We start from the raw sequence: 24,544 nt of genomic DNA on the forward strand, positions 1-24,544 counted from the left end.
CCGAAAGGCTGTATAGATAGATGACTGTTAGGTACGACATTCATCCATCGCCCGTATTTTGTTTCATGGAGATGTTGCTCCTAGAAGCCCCTTTACTGTAATTTTAGTGAGGTTAAGCGTGTGCTGTTGCTGGCTGTGGGATTTCACAAGCCCCCTGTATATGATTTACTGTGCACCTTTGTGAGATTGCTTCGGAGAATGCTGTTTGCATTAAAAATGTAGTTTGTGTGTGCGTACACTCCAGGGAAAATTATAAATATTATATCTAGTAAGCTAGTAAGGCAGGTAGAGACAAACGTTATATATATATAAGTGCCTGGAGACAATGAAAATGGCAGTTTTTACGGTGTCAATTCCACTAATATAACAGGAAAATAATATGTATGTACACGCGCACACCCACACACAGTGGGGAAACAGCTATAACAAGTTAGAGTCCAACATTAACATTTAACCTATTCTCAAGCATGGTTCTGACATGGACTCACATGCTCATGAATATTCCCCGTCGTTAGGCTGGGAATCCTTGGTAAAAGAAAAACAGTTTCACTTTCTCTTTAAAACTGTATTCCTCCTCTAAACCAATCGCTGTCCTCTGGGTCATACTGCCCCCAAACAATGACAGTCCTCTCCCCAATCTCCACCTCTGGTGGCCATCTTCAGATTGTACCACACGCTTCAGTGTTCGGAGTCCTCTTGGTGCTCTCCTAGCTTTTTTCCTAATGTTTAGATTCTTTTCGGTAAAATGTGAACATTTTGACCGATTTATGGGATTTATTGTTCGACTGGAAGTTGACTACTGGCAGCCGGGATCTGCTACATCGAGGATCTTTGGTTGGAAGGCCCAGGTTTGGGGCCTACTTTGCACTTTTTTCACCATGACCGAGGAGAAGAGATGCCTCTTAAAACTCTGCGCAGAATGTGGATAAAGAGACGTTTTCTTTGTGGATCGACACCACATTTGTCTTTACTACCTGCCTCTGGACCATGATGAGGAGGGATGCGAAGTCTTCCATGGTTTAAAAAAAAAAAGACCAAGAACGACTGCTACAGCAGACTGGCGACGTGGTTAAAATCAGGTAAGGCCTCTGAATCGGCCTATGGGCATGGTCATTCTTCCCCAGGACTGGCCGGTCCCACTATCCAACTCCCTCAGGTAAGAGGTCGAGGTCCTTTGAGGACGCCCCACCCGCAGGGGTCCAAAAGAAGGAAAGGCTACACGCCACAGATCCCACTCGGTTCGTTGCTGCTGCAGGTCCCGGCTCAGGAAAGACAAGGTCACCGACCACATCCACGATGAGCCTGCCGGCGAGGGTCGCACACTCTAATAGAAAGTCCTCCACCCCTTTGAAACTGTGCTTGCCATCGGCAGACAAGGCGACAAAGTAGAAATCCGACATGGCCTCTTCTCTACCTCAATCTACGTCTCAACCAGCCAAGACAACACCATCATCAACGGCCACATTGACGACGGGGGCTGTTTCCACCCCGTCGACCCCATCGACAGCCTCGTTGACGACCGCTGCTTCTTCAAAAGGAGGGCAGACCATGAAGATGGTGCCCAGTCACAGCTACGGCTACTGCGTGGGTGTCCTTACCGGCACAGCGTGAGGTAACTGCCACAGCTTCGGCAAGACGCCGGAAAGGGGACATCAACCTCCTCCCCCCAGAAATCTCAGTAGAAAGGAGGAGTAGTACTCCAACGACCCCTAGGAAGGGTGCAATACAAGGAGCTGAAACAAGTGTGCCGGGGCACGTTTATACGAGCTCTGAGTGCTACTATTCCGACCACAAAGGGAGCCAGGTACCCTTGTTAGAAGATGGGACACCACAAGGTGAAACCTATTGCCTACCTCTCCAGAAGAGGTGTGCCAGCCTGGAGCCTCCCCCTCTCACTCCTTCTATACCTCATTCCAGGGATGTTTTGTTGGACATTCTGACCACGGTGCACACGCTGGTATCAGAGATTCAGCAAAGACCACCGCCTACACCCGGCCCTTCTCCACCTGGAAGTCCTCCTAGTACGCTTTCTGGAAGTCCTAGGCTCAAACACAAGTCAAAGGGCCCTGCTGGGCCAAGGCGCCAACCGTCACCCCTGCCTCCTTCATCTCGGGATTTGACCCCAACAGGGGATCCTGCCACGGGCACGGATACGGCGGCTACGGCGACGGACACCGACGAGCGCAATTACTTTGTGCTAGCGGACGGAGAGTCAGCAGGCACGGATGATCCGCACAGGGCTTCTCCAACAGATGAGGTGGGCTCCTTCCATTCAATGATGTCCAGAGCCTCTGAACTTTTCCAATTGGTGCCTGAGGAGATGAAAAAGGATGGGTTCCTTTATCAGCGTTGAGTCCAGACGGAGGATCATCATGTCCATTCCTTTATTGGACAATATTTGGGATGAAGGCCTAGCACTGTTGAAGAATCCGAGCATCGCCCCACCCATGCTGGACAGGCTGGAGATAAAATACAGAGTCCCAGACTTGGCCCCCAGGTGCCTGATGTCCCAGCCCTCACCTGACTCTGTAATCTCAGCCGCGGCCAGGAAACACTCTGCAAAACCTTCGTCCTTGTCCATGGTACCCCCGACCAGGAGGGGAAGAAGCTGGACGCGATGGGGAAAAGGATTATCTATACAGCTGCCAGCACCATTAAGGCTGCTAATGCACTGGCCATTTTCTCATGCTACGACCAGGAGCTCTGGTATAAACTGGGCCCTAGTCTTGCGTTCCTACCTGATGACAATAAGGCAGAAGCTCTTGAGCTTCTTGAGCTATTCCAGGAGGGGGAAATGGCCTTGGACCATGCCATCACAGTGGTGGTGGACATCCAGACACCGGATTCCGTCAGATGGGAAACAGTGTGTCTCTTCGTCGGCATGGATGGCTGAAAGCCACCAACATCAGGCCGTACGTTCAGTCTAAGGTATTGGACATGCCGTTCGATGGAGAAAATCTGTTTGGCAAGGCGGTTGAGAAGTCTCTTCAAATCATCAAGACTGACACGGAGACAGCACGTTGGCTGTGCACCCTGCAGCAACGTTGGTCGTCGTCCTTTCGTCCTTGGAGGTCCTGGTAGGTCCTCCAAGGGCTACACCACCCCTTATCGGCAGCCTACCCGCTCCACGACTCGGGTGGCATACAGAGGCCACTCGTAGGCATATGCCAGCGGAGGACAGCTTGTTGACACCCGCAGGGCAGGGCCTGGCACCTAAACTGGCCTGAACCGGCAGAGGACTCGGGCCCCCATTTGTGCACACCGTTGGGAGGCCAGCTGGCAAGGTTAGTCAGCACGTGAAGACCATCACCACTGACAGAAGGGTGCTGGACGCTCTTGGACAGGGGCACACCTTGGAGTTCCAATGCAGGTGTCCTCGTATTCCCCGTCGCTGGACAAGAACAGCACATGGCGCAGCTGTTGTAGTAGGTCCAAGCCATGTTATAAAAAGGGGGCAATAGAGCCTGTTCCCCAGCCCCTCCAGGGTGTACTCAAGATGCTTTTTTGTCCGAAAGAAGACAGGAAGGTGGAGGCCGATCCTGGACCTGCGACATCTCAACAAGTACCTGAAGTCCCAGAAGTTCAGGACGGTCATGTTGCAGCCTTTGCTCGGCCAATTGGAGGAAGGCGGCTTCCTGACGTCTCTGGACTTGAAGGACGCATACTTCCACATCCCCATCCATTGGAAGCACTGCAAGTTCCTGCGGTTCATGGTCCAGGGACCGCACTATCAGTTCAAGGCACTTCCCTTTGGCCTGAAATCGGCCCGAGGGTCTTGACAAAGTGCTTAGCTCCGGTGGTGGCGCATCTGCAGCTTGAGGGCATCAATGTCTATCCTTACCTGGACGATTGGCTAGTTTGATCCTGCTTCCATTCACTGACAAGCCAGCACACAGCAAGGGAAGTGCGTTTGCTGATGGATCTGTTATTCTCCATAAATTATCCAAAGTCCTGCTTGGAGCCATCACACAATGCTCTGTTTATAGGGGCGTGACTCAACACAGTGGCTTGTCTGGCGGCTCCCTTGGACGAGAGAGTGGTAGCCATCCTAGGGAAGGTGCAAGGCCTGCGCGGTCATCTACTGTGCGAGCCATCATGTTGTTGGGCATGATATACTCCTGCATCAACCTCGTCCTCCTTTGCAGACTACAGATGAGGCCTTTCCGGGAGTTTCTGGATGCGAGATGGCTGCAAATTTTGGGATCCTGGATGGACAAAATCCCCCTCAACGAGGAGTTCCAACGAGCAATACAGTAATGGAGCATGCGCTCTCATCTGACACAAGGGGCTCCTTTCCAAGTCCCTCCTTACCAGGAGACCGTCAACACGGATGCTTCTCTGGAAGGCTGGGGCGCTCATACCGGACAGTTGCACGCCGGAGGAATCTGGCTGTCTGGAGAAAAGACCCTTCACATCAATGTCCTGGAGCTTTAGGCCATCTTCTGGGCCCTCAAGTCTTTCCTGACGTCGGTGAGGGGCAAGGTGGTGAGGATCTACACAGACAACACCACCACAATGTTCTACAACCCGAAGCAAGGCGGGACACGCTCTCTGGCTCTCTCTAGGGAGGGCTAGGACCTGTGGCACTGGACCATTCGGCAGGACATGTTTCTCATCCCCTTTCACCTGGCGGGCACCAAGAACACCATTGCAGACTCGCTCAGCAGGGAGCTACGTTCTTGCCACGAGTGGGAGCTTTGCCATCTTCTATTCCGCAAATGGGTTCAACCCCAGATCAACCAAATTCCAAGTGTCAGAAGTTCGCCAGCAGGTTCCTACAGCCGATGAGCATGGGGGATGCATTCTCGTTCCTGTGGGAGAGACTCCTCAAGTCCCACTCCTGCTACGAGTGATGAACACAATCAGAAAGTGTCACAGCAGGATGATGCTCGTCGCTCCGGCGTGGCCGCGACAAATCTGGTATCCAGACCTGCTACGTCTGTCGCGGTCCCGTCCATCAAGCTGCCACTACTTCTGGACTTTCTGTCCAGAGAGAGAGAAGCAATTGTGCACCACGAGCTAGCGTCGCAGAACCTCCAGGCCTGGTTCATGCAGCCCTATAGTTTGGACATTATGCTTTACCTACGGAGTGTAAGGACATCCTGGCCATGGCCAGGGCCTCTTAAACGTTGACGTGCTACGGCCATAAGTGGAAGCGTTTTGCCATGTGGTTCTGGGCTCAGAAGATTACCCCTATGCGGGTCACGGCCCTGCAGCTCTCGCCATAGCTGCTTTCCTTGGGCAAGGCTGGACTGGCTCATGCCTCGATCAAGGCATGCGGCACCGGGTGGGCCTTCTCTGTGGCCGCACAGGCTCGTCACGGAGTTCATGAAAGAACGCTTCAGGAGTTTTCCGCCGATGAAGGCTCCTGCCCTACGGCTTTCCTCGTGGCGATCACCTCGGCCAGTCTGGTCAGGGAGATCTAGGCCGTGTTGTGTAAGCAACCATACTTATCCTTACAGGCTTCAAAGGTGGCACTGTGTACACGCCACACCTTTATGCTTAAGGTGCCGTCGTAATTCCACCTCAACGAGCCTTTGGTTTTGGCCGTCTTCTTCCCAAAACCATCATCACCAGCGGAGAGGGCCTTGCATTCGCTGGATGTTGTTCGTGCCTTTAGGTTTTACGTGGCACGTGCAAATAGCTTTCGGAAGACTTCTCAGCTGTTCGTCAATTTTGGACCTGTGAATCAAGGAAATGCCTTGTCGAAGGCTTCCATCTCCTAGTGGCATTCTCGCTGCATCATGCACTGTCATCGACTGGCTAGCAGCCCACTGCTGGGCCTACCGAGAGTCCACTCCACCAGAGCCATTGCAGAAACAATGACATTTCTCTCTGGTGTGCCCCGGTTTGACATCTGAAAGGCTGCAACATGGAGGTCTATACACACCTTCACAAGGTTCTACTGGGTTAACAGGAATTCCAGATAGTATTCCCGAGTCAGCCAAGCAGTGCTACGCAACCTGTTCCCTTGAGGTGAGTCTGTTCCACGGGTAAGTGTTTATTGCTTCTGTTGAGCCTTGCCACCTCCCGTGGTTGTGTATATGTACTGTTATGTAATCGTTGGTCATGAGCATGTGAATCCATGCCAGATACCATGCTGGAGAAGGAACAAGTTACTTACCTGTAACTATTGTTCTCCAGCATGGGTCTGGCATGGATTCACATGCAAACCCTCCCTCCTTCCCCTCTGTGGCTCTTCTTGGTTCATACTGCCACTGTAAGTGCTTACCAAATCGGAAGATGGCCAGAGGAGTGGAGTTTAGGGAGAGGACTGTCATTGATTGGGGGTATTATGACCCAGAGGACAGTGATTGGTTTAGAGGATAAATACAGTTTTAAAGTGAAAGTTAAACTGTTTTTTCTTTTAATGAGGATTCCCAACCTGATGACGGGAAATATTCATGGCAGACCCATGCTGAAGAACAATAGTTATAGCTAAGTAACTTAAACCTTTTAAAACTCTTAAGTCAGCTTTGCTGAAAGCTTAACTCACCCATTGGTTTGTATTATTGTCAATATGTTGATGTAAAAAGTGTTTTATGGTTTGTTTTGTATATTGCTGTTGTATGTGTGCTTGTTTGTACTTGGCATGTGAATGTTCGTTGTTCGGCGTGAAATATTATGAAAAAGGCAGCAAGAGTATACCTTTTTTGTGAGAGAGTTATCTGTGTAAGCATGGGTGTATGTTGTTGTGCTAGTAATTAAATACGTGCATGAGGACTAATGTTTAAAGTGCTATTGTTATATGTATTTTCAAGAATGCATTGTTTGATTGGCATCTTGGAATGTTGTTGGTCTGTGATGCAAAGAAATGCACATGTGCTGATGTTTCATTTTTGCTTGTTGTTTGTGAGGTGGGAGTTAAGTTAAATCTTCCCAAGGGCATTGCCAATGTTTGTAGAATGAAACTCTTAGTAGGTAGCAACTTTAACTTTGAAAAAAGAAAAATCCCACTGATTGCATCTTCTTTATGTGCTAGACTTTTATGCATAAGTGTATTGGGTCCATGTTATTTTAGTGTGTTACTTCAAGTGTATTGTTGTTGGCCACGGTGCAGAGGTGTATGCAGTACCTGATCTGTACGGCCATTGTGCTAAATTGTTTTCCATGTGTGTTATTCCGATAGTATTGTTCAGAGTGTATTATGAAGTGTTTATATTTTTGATCATATTGGGCCTCATTATAAGGTTGCCGGTCCGGAAACAACAGTACCGGTAAGCTTGCCGGTACCTTTGTGTCCGGACCGGCAAACTAGGAGTTCTGCGAGCGGGTGCCTTTTCGCCCACCAGGTCTGACCTGGCGAGCAGAACGGCACACGCTTGCAGATCCCCGGCACCATTCATGAACGGTATCCACCAGCACGACTACCGCCGGTCTCATAATGAGGCCCATAGTTTTGAGTGCAATATTGTTGTTCGGGATGTGCCCATGGTGTGGGTTTGTGTGTAGTGCCTGTTGTGTGTGCCTATTGTGCTAGATTGCATTCTGCTCATGTTATAGTGAGTGTATTACTCCAAGTCTAATGTTTTGAGCATACATTTGTTGGTTGTGGCATGCTCATGGTGTGGGCTGTAAGCAGGGATTGTCGTATATGAATTGTGCATAATTGCATTCTGTGCATGTTATTCCTATTGCATTACTCTGAGTGCATTGTTTTGAGCGTATTGTTTTGAACATGTTGCATATATATATATATATATATAATAGTGCAGTGATCTCCGCACTATAGTTGTGTTCCATGTTGAGTTCCATAGAAAATCAGAGAAATTATTTGCTAATAACCTTTGACTCATACGACGGTTTTGGCTCTGAAATTTTGCAGACAAAATTGCACGCCCAACCCGATCCCCAGACTGGACATTTCGGGACAGATCAATTATAAAATAAAAAGGTTATTTAGAAAACAAAAAAAAAAACACTTTCGGCCTAGTCCCCATTAATTTTCCCATAGAAAAAAGGCCAGTTTTTATCCAGTGTACAGCGAAAACCACTGGACAGAATTGGACCAGGTACGAAACAACTTGGGCACGAAGCATTGACTCGAGATCCGGGGGGAGAAATGGGATTTTGGGTTATGGCATCCAGTACTTTTTTAAATATTTGATGGAGAAGGGGGGGCATACTTCTCCCAAAATTATAGGCATAGCTCCCGTGTTGCTTTGCAGCAGAGAGGCTTTTCAGAAATGAAGAAGCTACCATCTTCTTTTTTACCCCAATGCGAGAGATATTTGCGAATATTAAGGGTAATATCCGAGGTTATCTGAAAACGAAAGGTTGTAAAAATACCAATTGGAGGAGGAAAAAGTATGAAATGGCATCCGGCTAGAGGAGGGGAGGGGGGAAGATGACACCATGTGAAGTTGGGGAGTTGGAGGAGTGGGGCCAAGTTCAGAGCTTGAAAGTTTTTGCATATTCAAGGATTTTTTCCATATCCAGGGATAATTTTTACATATTGAAGGTTATTTTTGAAAGTGTGTCACATGCAAAATAACAGTGAATATTTTCGAAATATTCTTGGTTATTTGTAGTTTACTGCTGAAATAACCAGTCATGGGGGAAAAACCTTTTTTTTAAAAGATATAGTAATAAAATGAGATTAATACCAAAGATGGTGGAATTTTACAGTGAGGTGTGGGGCAACCTATTGGGGCAACACATCAAGGGTTGCAATATGGCACTGGCCAGTGAGGATGAAGGCTGTGCACACTGGCCAGGGATGAGAGCCCTGGCTAGTGGGCCCAGCCGTGGCCGCCTAGTGGGCCCAAAAGAAACATATATGAGGAATATGTATAGTGGACATGGACAAAGGCCAGGACTAGTGGCTTAGTAGTGTTTTAAAATATACAGTGGGCACGGCTGAAGGCCATGCTCACTGGCCCGTACCGAAGGGCCTGGCTAGTGGGCCCCAAAGACATGCATAGTGGTCACGGCCAAAGGCTGTGGCTAGCTAGTGGGTCCAAAAGAAACATATTGGGGGAACATGTACAGTGGCCATGGCTGAAGGCCATGGCAACTGGCCCGATAGTGTTTTAAAATATACAGTGGGCACAGGCGAAGGCCGTGTGGCCCAAAAAACATGTACAGTGGAAACAGCCTTCGGCCATGGCCAAAGGCCATGGCTAGTGGCCCAGTAGTGTTTTAAAATATACAGTAGAGACGGCTGTGGCCTCTGGCAATGGCCGAAGCCCATGACTAGATGCCTGTAAAAAACGATGGCATAACAAAACCCTTTAAATTCACTGAAAAAACCTTAGTTAAGGTGCAGTTCAGTTGCGCAGATTTAATGCAACAAAAACCTTGAAATTCTGCATATGTGGGAAGCCATGACCAGCTTAACTCAGCGCGTTCCCGTTGCAAAGCCCATGAACACATACATATTATAAGAGAAGGGATTCACAATGGCATACAAAGTGGCATTATGGGGGACATGGCATTACGGGGGACATCAACGGGAGCGCGCCGAGTTAAGCTGGTCATGACTTCCCACATCCGCTGAATTTCAAGGGTTTTGTGGCATTAACTCTGTGCAACTTCTCTGCACCTTAACTAAGGTTTTTTCAGTGAATATATATTTGGCTTTGTCCATCTGGCCCTACTCCACAACTAAGGATATATGAGGTTTTTTTAAATGGTCATAGTGCATAGCTTCAGGATAAGGGCTCAGTGTGCCAAAAATCTCAAAAAATTGACGCTGACAATTTCAAGGTATGCAGCCCAAAAACTTGATTTTTCTATATGGAAATCATAATGCAAAAAAACCTGTGTTTTCATCAATCTTTTTAGGGATGAAGGCATTGATGAAACTTTGCTAATTTTGGCATAAACGTTCAGATAGGACAGATCCATTTTTTTGCCAAATTTGGGTACATTTTATGGCTGAGGACAAATGTTACAAAGGAAAATGTTTTCCCTTTCCCTGTGTAAAGCATCATGTAGCCAATAGATTGGTGACTGTAACATACTCACCCCTATCTTTACCTTAGCGTACCGTTCTAGTTTCATTCATTCCCAATTTGATTTCAGGTGATTTGGGGAGTCCCTCTCCTGTCAACCTGCAAGTCGTCGCCATTAAGCCCTTAGTGTTAGAGGATACTAATGTAACCCTTGTGCACAAGCAACTGATCAAATATTAAGTATAAGGAGTTTTGGCTTCCTCAGGAATGAAGAGATATTATTCACCACTTATTCACATGTGAGTCAACAATCTAGTTGTTCCAACACCCCACTCCTTTCGCGTGACCAACGACTGGCTAGTTGTCATGAGGCCGCCACTCTAGCGCAGCATCCTCTTGAGCACCTGAACAGGACCAGTCCCCTTAAGTGAGGGCTACAGAATGAGTTCTACAAACGGAATTCATGTTGGTGTCAAATTCTCTCCTCCTTGACCCATCATTAATACTAGATGTTACAATCTTCTCTCTACAGGCTGATGACTTCTCGCAGATACTACTTTGAGCTTCTTCACAAGCAAGATGACAAGGGGTCAGACCATGTGGAAGTCGGGGTGAGTAATTATATTGTACCTTCTCCTGTGTAGGAAGCAGGGAGCTGCTTAATGTGTTGTCTGTGGACGGCTAAGAGTGTCCACGAACTGTCCTCAGTTATCCACCAGCAACACTTGTGCAAGGATCAGGTCTCAGTTGATGTCACCAGCCCTTCATGGGGGGAGCCTTGCCGTCTACCCAAAATACTGAGGCACTTACTGAGAGCTGTGTATTAAAATGAAATCGAATCCTCCATTTTATCTCAAAGTCTTTAGATTTGTTTTCTTCTCTGTTTTATTTTCCCCAAGGTTTTATGGAGGATGTACAGCCATTGGAGCATTCTCTTTTCCTCATGCTCTGACACACAGGCACTCATACCCATCATAATCACCTCTCTCAATGCTCAGATGCCTCGACATGCTGAGCTATCAGAATGTCCTCTCCCTCAGACACCAGAGGCTTGACCAGACTCTCCTCTGGCCTCCCACTGCCCTGGCAAATTTACAATTTCCTCTCACTCTGTTTTCGAAATACAGGCCTTTAGGCCTTCCTATGTAAGATGCTGTGTCCTCTTATATGGCTCTCCTTTCTCAGCTCTGTCACAGCCGAGTGCCATCTATGTTGTACAAAGGCATTGCTTGTCTCACTTACTTATTGTTTCTTTTCTTTCAGTGGCGAATCTTCCTTCCAAGCTTGAAGTTTGAGGTGGTTGACACTCCTCATATCTCACTTTACACAGGTACACACACCCCTATATCAACTTGAGAACCCCCACACCCTGTCGATGGGTGCCATGGGCCCACTATCATGTCTGGCATGTCCCCTTGTGTATGTGTGGGTGCGTGTGTGTGCATGTATACACAATGTCTCTTCGCTCTCTCCCGGCCAGTTAACATTATGCACCATGGCTTTTATTAACGGGAAAGGATGACACAATCTTGGCTGCAAGGACCATTTATGGACAACTACACTTATGACCTTTTGATTATTAATATGTTATCTTGGTACTCACATATGTATGTGTGTGATTTATAAAGCAGGAACCCAGCTGGGATGCAACCTGGTGCTCTACATAGGGGGCACACATAGAGGAGGGGAGCAAGAGGTCCAAGGGTGGAGAGTTGGGGTTGAGTGGAGCGATGAGCGATTGGTGCGACCTATATTTATATAGTGCAGACCTGGCCCGCGGTGGAGCAATTTGCATGCCACAGTGGAGGTGGCTTCCACAACGAGCTCACCAGGTTACACATGGGTGCTTGGATGTTTCCAGAGAACAAGGCGTTGCAGCTGATGGGGATGCCCACATTGCACAGGGCGATAGAAGCTTAGGGGAAATTGAAGCAGTAGTTTAGGGTGAACTACACACATTTGTGACACTAACCCACCTAAAACACCTTTGTTATGGGCCGGGTTTCACTTTAAAGGACGAGTAATGTTAGCTGTCACCTTTAAATGGCAGGCGGACCTGAATAGTCTATGGCGCCATCTTTGTGACTGTGCTGTGTGCATGCACTAAGCATCATCCATGTCCAACATGCAGACAGATTCTACAGAAAAACATGAAAAGGCATGTGCAAGGTGAGTACAGCCACAGCGGGAGGGCAAGCAGAGGAATCGGAGTAGTGTAAGTGTTTTATATATCATCAGGATACGGGAAAGGACGCAGGAGAGGCGCCTGTGAGCAGTCACCACAAAGCGGCCAATGAAGAGCAAATGTTTCCATGCTGCCTTCACAAACCCTAGCTCCCGTGGTAGGGTGTTGCCAGTCTGATCCAAAGTTGAAAACAACTATATTACGCGGTGTGTAGCCACTGCTCCACAAAACACACACATTCCTAATATAGGTCTATAAGGGAGGCATAGTGACCACACTAGCACGATTACCAACAGTACTGTTGATTTGCTTGTAAACAATTGACACAAGTGCACTGGCAAAAATACCTAATGAAGAGCTTTGAAGGCACAAAGGAATTGTGGTTACTTTGTGATGGATTGTTAGGTGATATAGGATGTTTATGGTGTGTAGCAGTCACTTATTTTACTCTTAACAGCTCTGAAAAGATAGATGCATGTTGGCAATGTCAGAGAGGGCATCCGTCCTCCAAGTTGATTAGGCAAGGTGCAATTAATGAAGAGTGAGCATGGCACCTCTGCTTCACAACTGTCTACTGCTGCATTGCCATGTGTGTTTGGCAGGTAAAGGCTGAAGCCTTTCCCTGTCTTGGCCCCAGCAGAAAGTTAACCAGGTGCCTGAAGACCACAGGAGGAGTGTGTCCGTCTTTCCCAAGCCACCGCCCATAGGGGGTAGTATGATTATTCACTAGGTATCGTCACTTCTCCGCAATGTGGGAGCCCTTGTCCATGAGGCTAGTGTGGTGCAGCAGCTACGCAATAGTTCCCCTCGGGGTGGTTCAACGCGAGAGGACCTCATGGGGAGGGACTCCCCGTTTGGGGATATGGATGACCACCTTGGGTACAACCCGTTGTACACACCCCCACATTTCTTAGCCCCCAATGTATTTCTGTAGTACCCGGGGTACAGCTAAGACAGAAACACTGGGATGAAGAAGAGGGAATCCGTATAATTGTTTCACATTTATTAAACCAAATGGGAGATTTGATCGAATTTTGACTATACGGAAATATCTTATAGCCAAACATTTCTATCAAGTCTCCAATTCAGAGCCATTGCAGTGAAGAAGGGGATTGGGGGTTGCACGGTTGTCACTGTAATGGCTTCGATGGTTGCTCGTGTCCCCCACTTTCTGAAAAATAAAGATGTTACAAAAGTGAAGGGAACAGGCATCGGAGGGACACTGGGAGTCGGCAGCACACGCTGAAGGGTAAGTAAGGGGGTGGGTGAGAGTGGGTTGTCAGAAATGTCCGGGGTAATTTTTAAGCTAAAATAACTTTCGTTTTTTCTCCTTCTGACATTTCTGATTAATTTAATTCATGGCAATCCGACGAAGAACACAGAAAACGTGAGGAATACTGACTCTGCTAGTACTGAGACGAGGTGGCTCACAGGAGGCATGAGGAATACCAAGAAGCCATTGACAGCATGTGTTGATGTTACGCTGGTGCAGAGTAAGCCCTGGAAAGAGAGGAAGGACTCAGTCTTCCCTCCTCGTCTGAGAACCCGGGTGTTTCGAAGTCCGGACTCGACCGGAAGAGAGGGCTGTGCAGAGGATGCTGGCAAGTGGTTGAGGGAGTCCATGACAAGTCCAGGACCATGCCCAGTGGGAAGCAGGGAGGCAGTGGCATGACCTCCAGGAGGAGGTGGACAGTGCAGTCACCTAACGGTGCTGAGACTGCAAGGAGCCACGACACGCAGAGCCTCTGCAGAAGCAGTAACAAAGAAGACAGCTGCAGGGAGCTGGAAGGAGACCGACCACAGTTCCTGGAGAGACCGGCGCTGTGCAAGCAAGTCCCAGAAGGTAACCGGAGGCACAGGCAAACTGGTAGGAACATGGGGGGGGGGGTAGAGAGGTCTTTGCTTTATGCCGGGGCAATCATGAGGCCTATCACAGGGCAATCAAGGGTCGGGGACCCTAAATACAGGGAAGAGTGCATCCAAGGAAATCTTCCTCGTACCAGCGGCAGGGATAAGTCCACTGACCACCAGAGAAGGGTCTGGGACCCCAACAGAAGAGCGCCAAGAATCTGACGAAATCTTCCTTGTACCAGTGGCAGAGATAAGCCCACTGACCACCATAGAAGTGGTCAAGACCCAAGATAGTGAAAGAGTGTCAAGGTAAAACCCAAGTTGAAAAAGAACTCTCAAACACCAGGTAAAGGGAGCCATTCTCCCAGTGAGGAAACAAAATATTTCAAGTACACTGAAGACACGCCAGGGGAAGGGAGTCATTCCCCATGGCCATTTTTGTCAACTATATTGGAGAAGTGCAGACCAGTACCAGGAGAAGGGAGACATTCTCCTGGTCCAGAAAGTTGACTGTACAAAGTGCTGAAACTACAAGCCAGGGGAAGGGAGTATTTCCCCCTGTCATCCGTTTACAAGAGGACATTTTGGAAACACCACCCATATACCAGAAGAAGGGAGTCATTCTCCTGGAAAAGGAACTTTCTATTGAATTATATTCTTCTTTAGTTGTAGTGTAAGGAATAGAAGTAGATTGTCACACAGGTTGGTGGACTTCTTTATTTTTCGACTGACATTCTGACATATTCTTTAGTATTTGTTTGAGGCAGGGAAACCCCCTGTAGAGATAGGGATAGTGAGGTTATTTTCACTACTATAAATGTCTAGAGCAACAAATATACCACTTTTGTGTCAGCTTCCTTCTTCGACACCCTTACTTTAGGCAGAGCAATATTGATGAACTGATAATGTGTTCAAGTGTAAATGCTATTGTAATTGTGGCACTGCACAGTTCCCATCAGCCGCAATGTCCGTACTGAGAACACAGCTTCATTCACTGTGGAGAGCCCGCTGTTGAAAGGTCCGTCTGTCTTTTCATCAAGCAGATAGTCTGTCGCAAACAAGACAACCTTATTTTCCCATAATTTCAAGTTAACTGCATCTGCTTTCCATATCAGCAGACTTACTTCAGTGGACTGGTTTGATTAAGCATTGATTCCATAAGATCAGTGATGAAGGGGAGGTGACTAACAAGTGGAAACAGCGTACGCGGCGCTGTTTGCATCTAATGCAATGCCTTCATCTGCAGTATTATCATCGGAGTCAGAAGGGAAGTTTAAACATTGGCTTTAACAAATGACCCTGAATCTGTAATGGGGTTGGCACTCTTCCATGCTCATAGGGGCACGGTGTTCTATGAGGATTCATCAACAAGATGCACTGTTTGATTGTTACATATATTATAGTGGATATTATATCATCCTCCCCTTTCGTATAAATAGGGGCACCCCACCATTACCCACTTCTCCCACCCTATCGTCTCATTCTCTTACCCCTCCTTTCTTCCTATCCCTTTTATAATAGATGCATATTTATATTTGTTTGGTCATGACGATTAAATTGCCATGATCAAACCGTTTACTTAGACAATGTTGTATGTCAAATAACTACAGACAGGGTATAGGCATATGCATAGGTGAATACAGAACAGAACTCAGAACTAAATAGGACAAGCAGTACTATCTTCCATGTGGAATTAATTATATCCGATGACCGCAGTATGACCAATCAGTGTTCGGTGACCAGCAAGAAGTCGTCAGACAAAGGAAGCGATCTTGGTGATTTCATTGCAGGACTTTGCTTGAAACCCATTTGCTTGAGTTTCTTTTACCACATTTTACCACATAAAATGCGTGAGAGACCCATCAGCCACCACCCTCCACATCCCCCATCTTTCTAAATACCTAAACCCAACTCCCATCTACGTTTTGCAGTGAAATATGGTAAAATACTTGGAAGTAAATGGGCATCAAGCAAACTGTCCTGCGAGTAACTGGGGTAGTTCTCAAAGGAAGAGGTAGCACTGCTGCAGAATGAAGGTTGTGATTCCCATTGCTGAAATCTCTGATGGATCTGGACAATTTGTCTCTTCTTCCCAGTGGGTAGCCACCCCCTTTGAGGCTTGGGAGGTAAGCCTGCTAAACAAGACCCTCCCTAGGTGTCAGGGAAAGTAGGACCTCAATGAGAGTGACTCCCCTCTAGGGAACAAGGACTCCTATTCCTGCAAGGAACTCCCCATGAAGAATACTCTATCCACATATATGGGAATAGAAGAGATTATTACTTCTACTGACATTGCTTTTAGATCATTGGTTCAAGGTAACGCTGGAATCCCCTTCAATTCAGCAGGTGACGAAAAGCAACACGCCCCTTTGAAGTACGGTGGCGAGAATGAAGGGGCAATGAACCTGTAATGAGGGGAGGAAGAATCCTATTCCGGGGCAAACCTCACATGCAGACATCCTGGAGGGCTGGGGTCACGCTACACCGCGGAGCCAGTGGTAGCATGGAGGGTATTACCCAAATTGTTTGTTTACAATTGTTCGAATGAACAATTGACCGAATTTAAAGGGTCACAATTGACCTTTTCACAATTGACCGAATATATATATGAACAAAAAAGAAAATGAAAGCGGAATACCACTTCCTGGACGGCACTCTTCCTCAATCATAATAATCACCCAGATACGTCAAAAAAGGATCTCCATCAAAAGTCCTTTATTTGTTAAGTACAGTGGACAAGTTGCTCAGGAGAGAACTAAAAAAACTACGTGTTTCACCCTAACGGGCTTCGTCTGGTTGTAAACATAAATGACAGGCTTCTCATTTAAACACTTGTGCATACGAGGAGAGTCCTTCTTTGCTTTTCCTTGAGTTTCCCTCTCAGACCTAATGCGTGTTTCTCTGAGTGACATCTTGGAATGGTAAAAGGTATATACATATATATTTTGCATCCAATGTGTTGCTTTTAAAGATGTTACAAAATACCAACCAAGATACTCATAGGCTAATATATTATCCCCATATCAATCGTATTTTTAATTATACATTATTTTGCAATATTTAGTGTTTTCTTGTGTTTTTTTATGTGTTTTTTTTGTTTTGACAACAAACATTGCAATCCCCAAATTGCCCATAATGACTCATTTTTTAGAGAGATACTTTCTTATCTTCTTCCCTTATTGCAATTTCCATATATCTAAAGTCCCTTTCGCTTTCAATAAAGTGCATTGTGCAATATGACAATATGTGTTTCCACAGCTTCTTAAACAATTCGTGCTGTTATAGGTCATTTGTTAACAAGATATCAAAAATATGACCAACATTCCTTTGAGAGAAGGTCACTTCCATTTAAGTTACCACATCGTAAAGTCTCAAATGCCATTACCAAAGTGCAGTGTGCATTATAGCTGCCGATGTTTCCAATTTTTCCAGGTTTCTATTACCTTGAATAAAGTGCTTAGTGCATGAAAGCATTAATTAAAATACTTTTGGCAAAAAAATGTTTCTCAATATTACAAGGGGTAAAAACAATCATTTCTCATCCTTAAAAATAGAATGCAGTGTGCATCATAGTAGTCAATATTTCACCGCCTCCATTGTTGCTTAAATGCTGGGTAAAGTGCATTATGCGTAATAGCAACAGATATTCTGTGTCATATATATATATATATATTGGTTTGGTGTTGGGTGGGGGGTTGTGGGGGATTTCCCCCCACATATATGGTACAATTGACCTTCACAATTCGGTCAATTGTGAAAAGGTCAATTGTCATTCGAAAAGTTGTAAAACGAACAATTTGAATACAACCAGCATGGAGAGATGCAGGAAGAAGGCAGAGGTGCTGAAAGGACAGCATCAAGAAAGGCGATACAACCAAGAAAGAGACTGGGACAGAAGTAGCGTCTTACCTGGTGGCGTGAACACACTGAAGCCATGGTGAGTCTGGGACCCACAAAACTACGCAGAGGCCAGCTTAGAAAAGAGGTACAAATCCTCCATTTGGATCTCAAGGACCACAGAGACTGTCGGGTCAGGTACAAGCAGAGAAGCAGACGCTTATGTGCTGATGATGCCATGGAGAGTGGCGAAGTGCAGCATCCCCACTGGGACGTCACCCCCTGGAGCACACCCGAAGGCGAAGAAGGTACCAGGGTTGCCCAGGGTGGAGGGAGGTGAGCAGAATCCCACAAAGAGAAAGAAACTGACATGGTGGGTTACGGAAGCCCTAGAAACCCAATGATTGAATTTTGGCAAGAAGCACGGATTCAACCATAGTGGTTAAAGAAGTTTGAAAGCCAGAGGGTCCTGGAGTACCCTCGAGGAACAAGTGACATTGGTACAATTGTGAGGAGAAGGGAACCTGGACGGTTCATTCAACCTTTTTAAGATATAGAACCAATAGAGAGAAAGTGGTGAAGGTGGTGGAAAACAAATAAGGGAAACATTCCTCATGTAACAAACTTGAGACATTTGATGTATATAGTATGATTCTTCGCTAGGTATCGTTACTTCTCCCCAAGGCTGAGCCCTTTCCCATGAGGCTAGTCAGCTGTGGGCGCTACCCAATAGTCTAAATGCTAGGACGAAGAAGGGCACAGAAAACATGAGGAGTACTGACTGTGCTAGTACTGAGACGAGGTGGCTCACAGGAGGCATGAGGAATACCAAGAAGCTATTGACAACAGGTGTAGACTTTATGCTGGGGCAGAGTAAGGAATACCAAGAAGCCATTGACAACAGGTGTAGAAATTATGCTGGGGCAGAGTAAGCCCTATAAAGTGCAAAAAGAAGAATTATTCTGCATCTTCCCTCCTTGTCGGAGAACCCAGGAGTTTCAAAGTCTGCACTCTACCCAAAGAGAGGGCTCTGCAGAGGACGCTGGCAAGTGGCTGAGGGATTCCTTCACGGGTACTGCATCAATAAGACTGAGCCCAGTGGAAATCAGGCGACTCAGTGGCATGACCTCCAGGAGGAGGCGGGACGCCCAGTCCCTGAACAGTGCTATTAGCAGTAGGGATAGATATGCATATATCTTTTTGGTTTTAATAAACAGCCTTGAAATGTTATCCTTGAGTCTGACACCTTCTTCTGATTTGCCACAAATCCCATTGGGTGCTCTATGCAGCTTTAAACGCCTCATCTTAGATTACGAATCAGGAAAAAAGAAAGCTGCAGACACCTAAGGTGTCTATTTGCATAGGTCGGAGTGCAATGTCATTGTTACATGATAAATCTAAACTTTACTTCAAACTTGCTGACGACTTCATCGTGCATAACTCTAATCTGCCCACTGCCCCCCTGCACCTCAAGCTGTGGATGGATGACAGCTGCCTCAGCCTTAATGGTACTAAGACCGGATTTGTGATTATTAGCAGTAAGAGCTCAAACCAACCCTTGAAAAATCCTTCTTCAGCCCCGAATCTTTCAACTACAGGAGCAGAACATTACCATTTAAGTGAAAGCTAAATTTGTTGGTGTTTTTTATGAGCCACATCTAAATATGGTTCCCAATAATATCTACACAATGAGCCCCTCTGGCAACTACATTCGGCTCTTCAAGCAGTTTTGGTCAATTCTCCAACAGAATCATTGTAATTGTAATGCAGTCAACGTGGGCGCCCCAAAAACTATTACTGGAAGGGTACTAGTGCTCCAAAAGAATTCAGCCCACATCTTTGCTAATGCCCCGAGCCACCCTCATTTTAGCGAAATGTGCTCCCAGTATCTGCAAGACTTGTTTTTATGTTGGTTACCCTGATGCATATAAGCCTCTATGGAAAGCACCTGTGTAAAATCTCAAAGTAATATCTCACATTCCCTAAGTACAAATTCAAATCTGAAGAAGACAATTATTTTGGTTTTTCAGGGCTCAAACCTGGATTGCCCCATCCCACTTGAAATGACGAATGGCTTTACCACAACACAGTTTAGGAAAAAACGAAAGACCTGCCCCTTTCATCAATATCTTAGGATTTGTAGACCATGGTCTACCATATGATTTAATTACTTGACTTTATTTGGCTAGCTCCTAATTCTCTCACTGCACTTCAATAATCTCGAGACCTTAGCAACATTAAAAAAAAGAATTCAAGTAACAAAGCGTAAGAGGAGCTGAATGATGAGGATCACCCAGCACAAACTCTTTCAGGGCAGCCAATCCTGCTTTTTTTTTTACATTTTTTTATTTGATATGGATAATAAAATCATCCTTTCAAATATACAGATGAAAAATACAAAACATTTAACAATTTTTCAATACAATTTAGCGACATTACATTTAAAAGCAAAGCAATACAAAGGTTAAATACAGAAATCAGAAATAAAAGACTAACCTACATATTCTCCCAAATGGGAATGATTCGATCTCGGAAAAAATCGAATCGAGAAAACGAATGATTGCCACACGCATGTCCAGGTTCGGGAAATTGTTTATATTTGACCAAATGTCGCTTGTAGACATAAACATAAACTTGGTCAAGTTGCATTTTTTAAAATATTTCGATCTTTGGGATACCAGCATTGGACAGAATAGAATACCATGTTCCAAGGATTCGATTTGAGATTTGTCTAAACAAAAACGACAGAAATCTGCACATTTTGGAATAAGCTTACGTCTGGCTAGAATCTGTGTTGTGGGCCAGAGGTTAAAACGAAACCTTAGGAATTGTTGGCGTATGTATGGACTCGGGCACTTTAATAAATAGGGTTCTGTTATGTTTAAGGCTTTTATGCCAAAGACGCGTGTATCAAAATCTTTATACTGGAGGCACAAGTTGCGATTCTGAATCCATTCATATTCAAACAGCTTTTGTTTCGCTCGAACTGGATTTGTTAACAATAGATCAAGTGTGATGCTTGCGTCTGCAAGTGCGTTGAAAACAATATTGCACCACGTTTTAGAAAAGACATGATCTTGTGGTAACAGATGTTGAGCTAAAATGGATAGCAGGCCGCCAGAGGTCAGGCCCAAGGTAGCTTTCCTTAATAAAGTTCACATCTTCCATTTAATTTGAGATTCTAGCGATGTAATACCTAGTTCATGTCTAATTAATGGAAGTGGAGTGCTTTTGGGCAATTGTAATAATTGTTTCCAAAAGGTCGCTTCTATAGTTCGCCACCATTGGGATTTTCTTGGGAGCATCGTATAGAGTTCATAAGAAAGGGATGGAATGACTTTCTGTTGATAGAAAAGCAAAATATGTTTTAACGTAAATTTGCCGAATTTACTTTTCAAGATCTTGGCCTGAGCAATGAGCACTCGAAGTTTCGAAAAAATCTCTGTTTGTTGATCGAGGGCCGAGAAAGAATCCTGTATATGAACACCCAAGTATTTGTACAGACTTACTTGGGTTAATAGGTCCTTATGAAAGTACCAGGTGAATTGTTTAATTTTATTTTTTTTGTGCTGTGGTTTGCAGATCATAACTTGCGTTTTTTGAGTATTGATTGTGAGATTATTTATCTTTACGTAAGTGGCTAGAGTGTTCAGAAGTTTTTGCAGCCCAGAGGGGGTTTGAGAAATAAAAATTAAGTCATCAGCATATGCTAAATAACATATGGTGTGGGTCCCAAGCTTCGGAGAGTCGCTCAGTGTTCTGAAGACAGATACCAAGATCGAAAATAAAAAAGTTGAAAATCGCGGACGCTAAAATACAGCCTTGTTTAAGACCTCGAGCTGTTTTGATGAAAGATGAAAGTACATCAGCCATAGACGTACCTGTATAGTAGTATCAGTGTGAAGAAGTGTAATTAAGTAGAGAAGAGAGGCAGGGCATTTATGTAACCTCAATTTATGAAAGAGGATGGCTCGATCAATGGAGTCAAAAGCTGCTTTGAAGTCGATGTAAGCTAAATATAAAACTTGATTTTTGTCAGCATACTTAGACCTCAACATGTTTAAGAGCATAAGATTTGGGGATGTGCCCAAGCCCGCGACAAATCCCGTCTGAAAGGGATCTCTCAGGTTGTTTTGCTTGGTCCAGAAATTAAAGTCCCGTAGGATGATCCTCGTAAATATTTTGGCTGGAGCGTCTAAGAGCGCTATGGGTCTATAGCTAGATGGTAAGGATCGATCACCCTTTTTGTAGATAGGGACTATTATTGAATGGGTCCAACTAGAGCGTAAGCACTGGGCCTCATTAATGCTGGTGAAGATCTTATTTAGAATTTCGGCCCAAAAGTGTAGGTGTTGTTTAAACATTCGATTGGATAGACCATCTGGACCACACGCACCAGAGTTGCTGACTTTGGTGATGTAAAATTTGATATCATCTAAGTCAAAAGATAGGTGAAAAGGCTGTGAATCAAGATCTGTTAAGGATTGTTTTAGAGGGGGACTGGCATATAGAGACGTGAAGTGGGCTGCCCACGATTGTTCAGATACGCAATTTGCTTGTGATACCAGATGGAGGCTGTTGGTGTTTTTGTTTATGAGAGACCATAACCCAGCTGCATTTTTAGCACAGGCAGACTGGAGTAGCAGTTCACCATCCACTTGATACATTTGGGCTTTAAGAGATTTTAGTGCATTTTTATGCCTGGTTTTAATGTTTAACAGATCAGCTCTCAAAACTCTCGGCCCGAGCATGGCCTGACGTTTTAGGGCCAGAGTATGGATTTTGAGCTGATGAACATTTGGGTTAAAAGCATGGAGCTTAGGACCAATCACTCTATTTTTTTTGGATGGATGGCAAGGTTGAAAATGTTGCATTAGCGCAGAATACTGCCTAATTTGTTTGTTAGAGAGATGGTCCAAAGCACCATTCAAGTCACTTAAGGATTGAGCTGACCATCATAGTCGGTTTCCCCCATTGTTCAAAGTTAAGTTTCGATGAAAACAAGACCTAGGAATTTGTGTACATGGCCCAGGATTCATCCATTCAGCAACAAGTTGATTATGATTACTGTTAGCATTAACGATTACCTTGAAATTATCAATACTTCGCAAGAAATCAGCATTTACAAAAATGTAATCAATTATGGAAGCACTGTTTCCTCTAGACCACGTGGAATTTGGAGGCGAATCTGATGAAAAAGCTCCATTGGGCATTACAAAGTTATAATTTGATATTAGTGACAGCCACTTGAATATTCTGTGCCGATTAGTGGAGTGTGGTTGAAAACAATTTAAATTTAAATCGCCCGCCAAGATAATGTTTGCAACTGATGAATCAAGAGCAACCAAATTCAACAAATTCGTTAGGGCCTTAAGGAAACAGTCATCAGAAATGCCAACCGCGTTCCAGTATACATTAATCAAGGCATAATTAATGTTGTGAATGGATAACCTGATCATTTGAAGAAACTGGTTGGGAGTGTGCCAGAGCCGAGCAGAAATGCCGGAGCCCATTTTTATGGCAGTCAGTAGACCAGAGGTAGGACGACCTGAAGTGCCACGCTGAGCAGGATTAAGAAATAAGATATGATTGTCCCACAATGGGGTAGTCATCATCCAAGTTTCTTGAAGCAATAAGATGTCGTGACATGCAAGGATATTATTATCGTTATTAATCAAATGGGAGAACCCTCTGGTGTTCCAGCTGATGAGAGAGATGGGTTGTGTCACGGGTGCAGAGACTAGTTAATGCGATTGTGAAGTTGATTGTGGGTGTAAGCCAAGTGCTGAAGTGACTTGAGGGGCGCATTGCTTGTTGTGCGCACTATCCCTTTTGTGAGTAGATAAGGCATTTTGCTGAAGAGCAAGGGCATTGAGTGAGTCAATTGATAGTATAAAGCCGAGGGATTGGAGCTCAGATCTAGCTTGCCATATAAGATTTTGTATGACTCTAGATTGGAGCCAAATTCTGATGGACGTTGTTCGTGTGGAACCAGAAATTCAATCAGAGTTATATCCTCTAAGCTAATATCTTCCAAGGATCGAATATCTGAGAAGATGGTTAGAAGAGAACTTCTATTAAGGCTGTATTGTAAGGCCGGCAAAGGTTTACAGGCCAAGAGCAATGAAAAACTTGCAGGTGGTTTGCCCATCAATTTCGATGATTTATAATTTACTTTAGTGATAGGGGCAGTAAATGATTTAGGAGCAGCATTCGGTAGCAGAGTCCTGGAATTTGCAGCATTCTGCAGCAGTTCGATCATCTCAGGAGTAATATGTGCTAGAATTTCATAAGGATCAGACACAGGAGCCGCTTTGGGATGTGTTGGAACAAACACAGGTGTATTCGCTACAAAAGGAGATTGATTAATAGAGGGCTTTAGGGAAGGCAAGTCACATGTTGGAGCAACAACTGTTGTAGTGGATATCGGCAGATCACAAGAAAGCTTGGACATATACGCTTCAACGGCCAGTCTGATTTCCCGCCGATGAGATGCATCGGCTGTGGATTCTAGTGAAGAAGATGCTGCGGCATGTGCGAGCTTCGTTGGAGGGGCATTTGAATCAGGAGCTACCTTAGCACCAATTTGAGGAGGGGGGAGTTTGGATTGCACTTGTGACATCATGGTTTCTACTAATTGATTTAAAGGTGCATACTCTTGTACAACAGGGCGGCAGGGCACGTCAAACTTGACATTGTTAGTTTTAGACTGTTTCTGTGAAAGGTACTTTTTTGCAATCGATCGAGCTGCTGCAAGTGAGTTCTTTTTCGCTAA

General features: G+C 45.3%; 1 protein-coding gene across 2 annotated transcripts in view; it reads left to right on the forward strand.

Moving 5' to 3' along the window:
- The window catches only part of B4GALNT4 (beta-1,4-N-acetyl-galactosaminyltransferase 4), an 834,734-nt gene that overhangs the window by 646,766 nt on the left and 163,424 nt on the right, over nucleotides 1-24,544 (forward strand). For both annotated transcript variants that reach the window (XM_069623923.1, XM_069623924.1), the window contains 2 exons: nucleotides 10,429-10,507; nucleotides 11,160-11,226. In XM_069623923.1, coding sequence (XP_069480024.1) covers nucleotides 10,429-10,507; nucleotides 11,160-11,226 — 146 coding nt within the window. The remainder of the gene's footprint in view (nucleotides 1-10,428; nucleotides 10,508-11,159; nucleotides 11,227-24,544) is intronic.

The sequence above is a fragment of the Ambystoma mexicanum genome, chromosome 11, assembly GCF_040938575.1.
Source record: "Ambystoma mexicanum isolate Mex_15411 chromosome 11, UKY_AmexF1_1, whole genome shotgun sequence".
Classification (NCBI taxonomy): Eukaryota; Metazoa; Chordata; class Amphibia; order Caudata; family Ambystomatidae; genus Ambystoma; species Ambystoma mexicanum.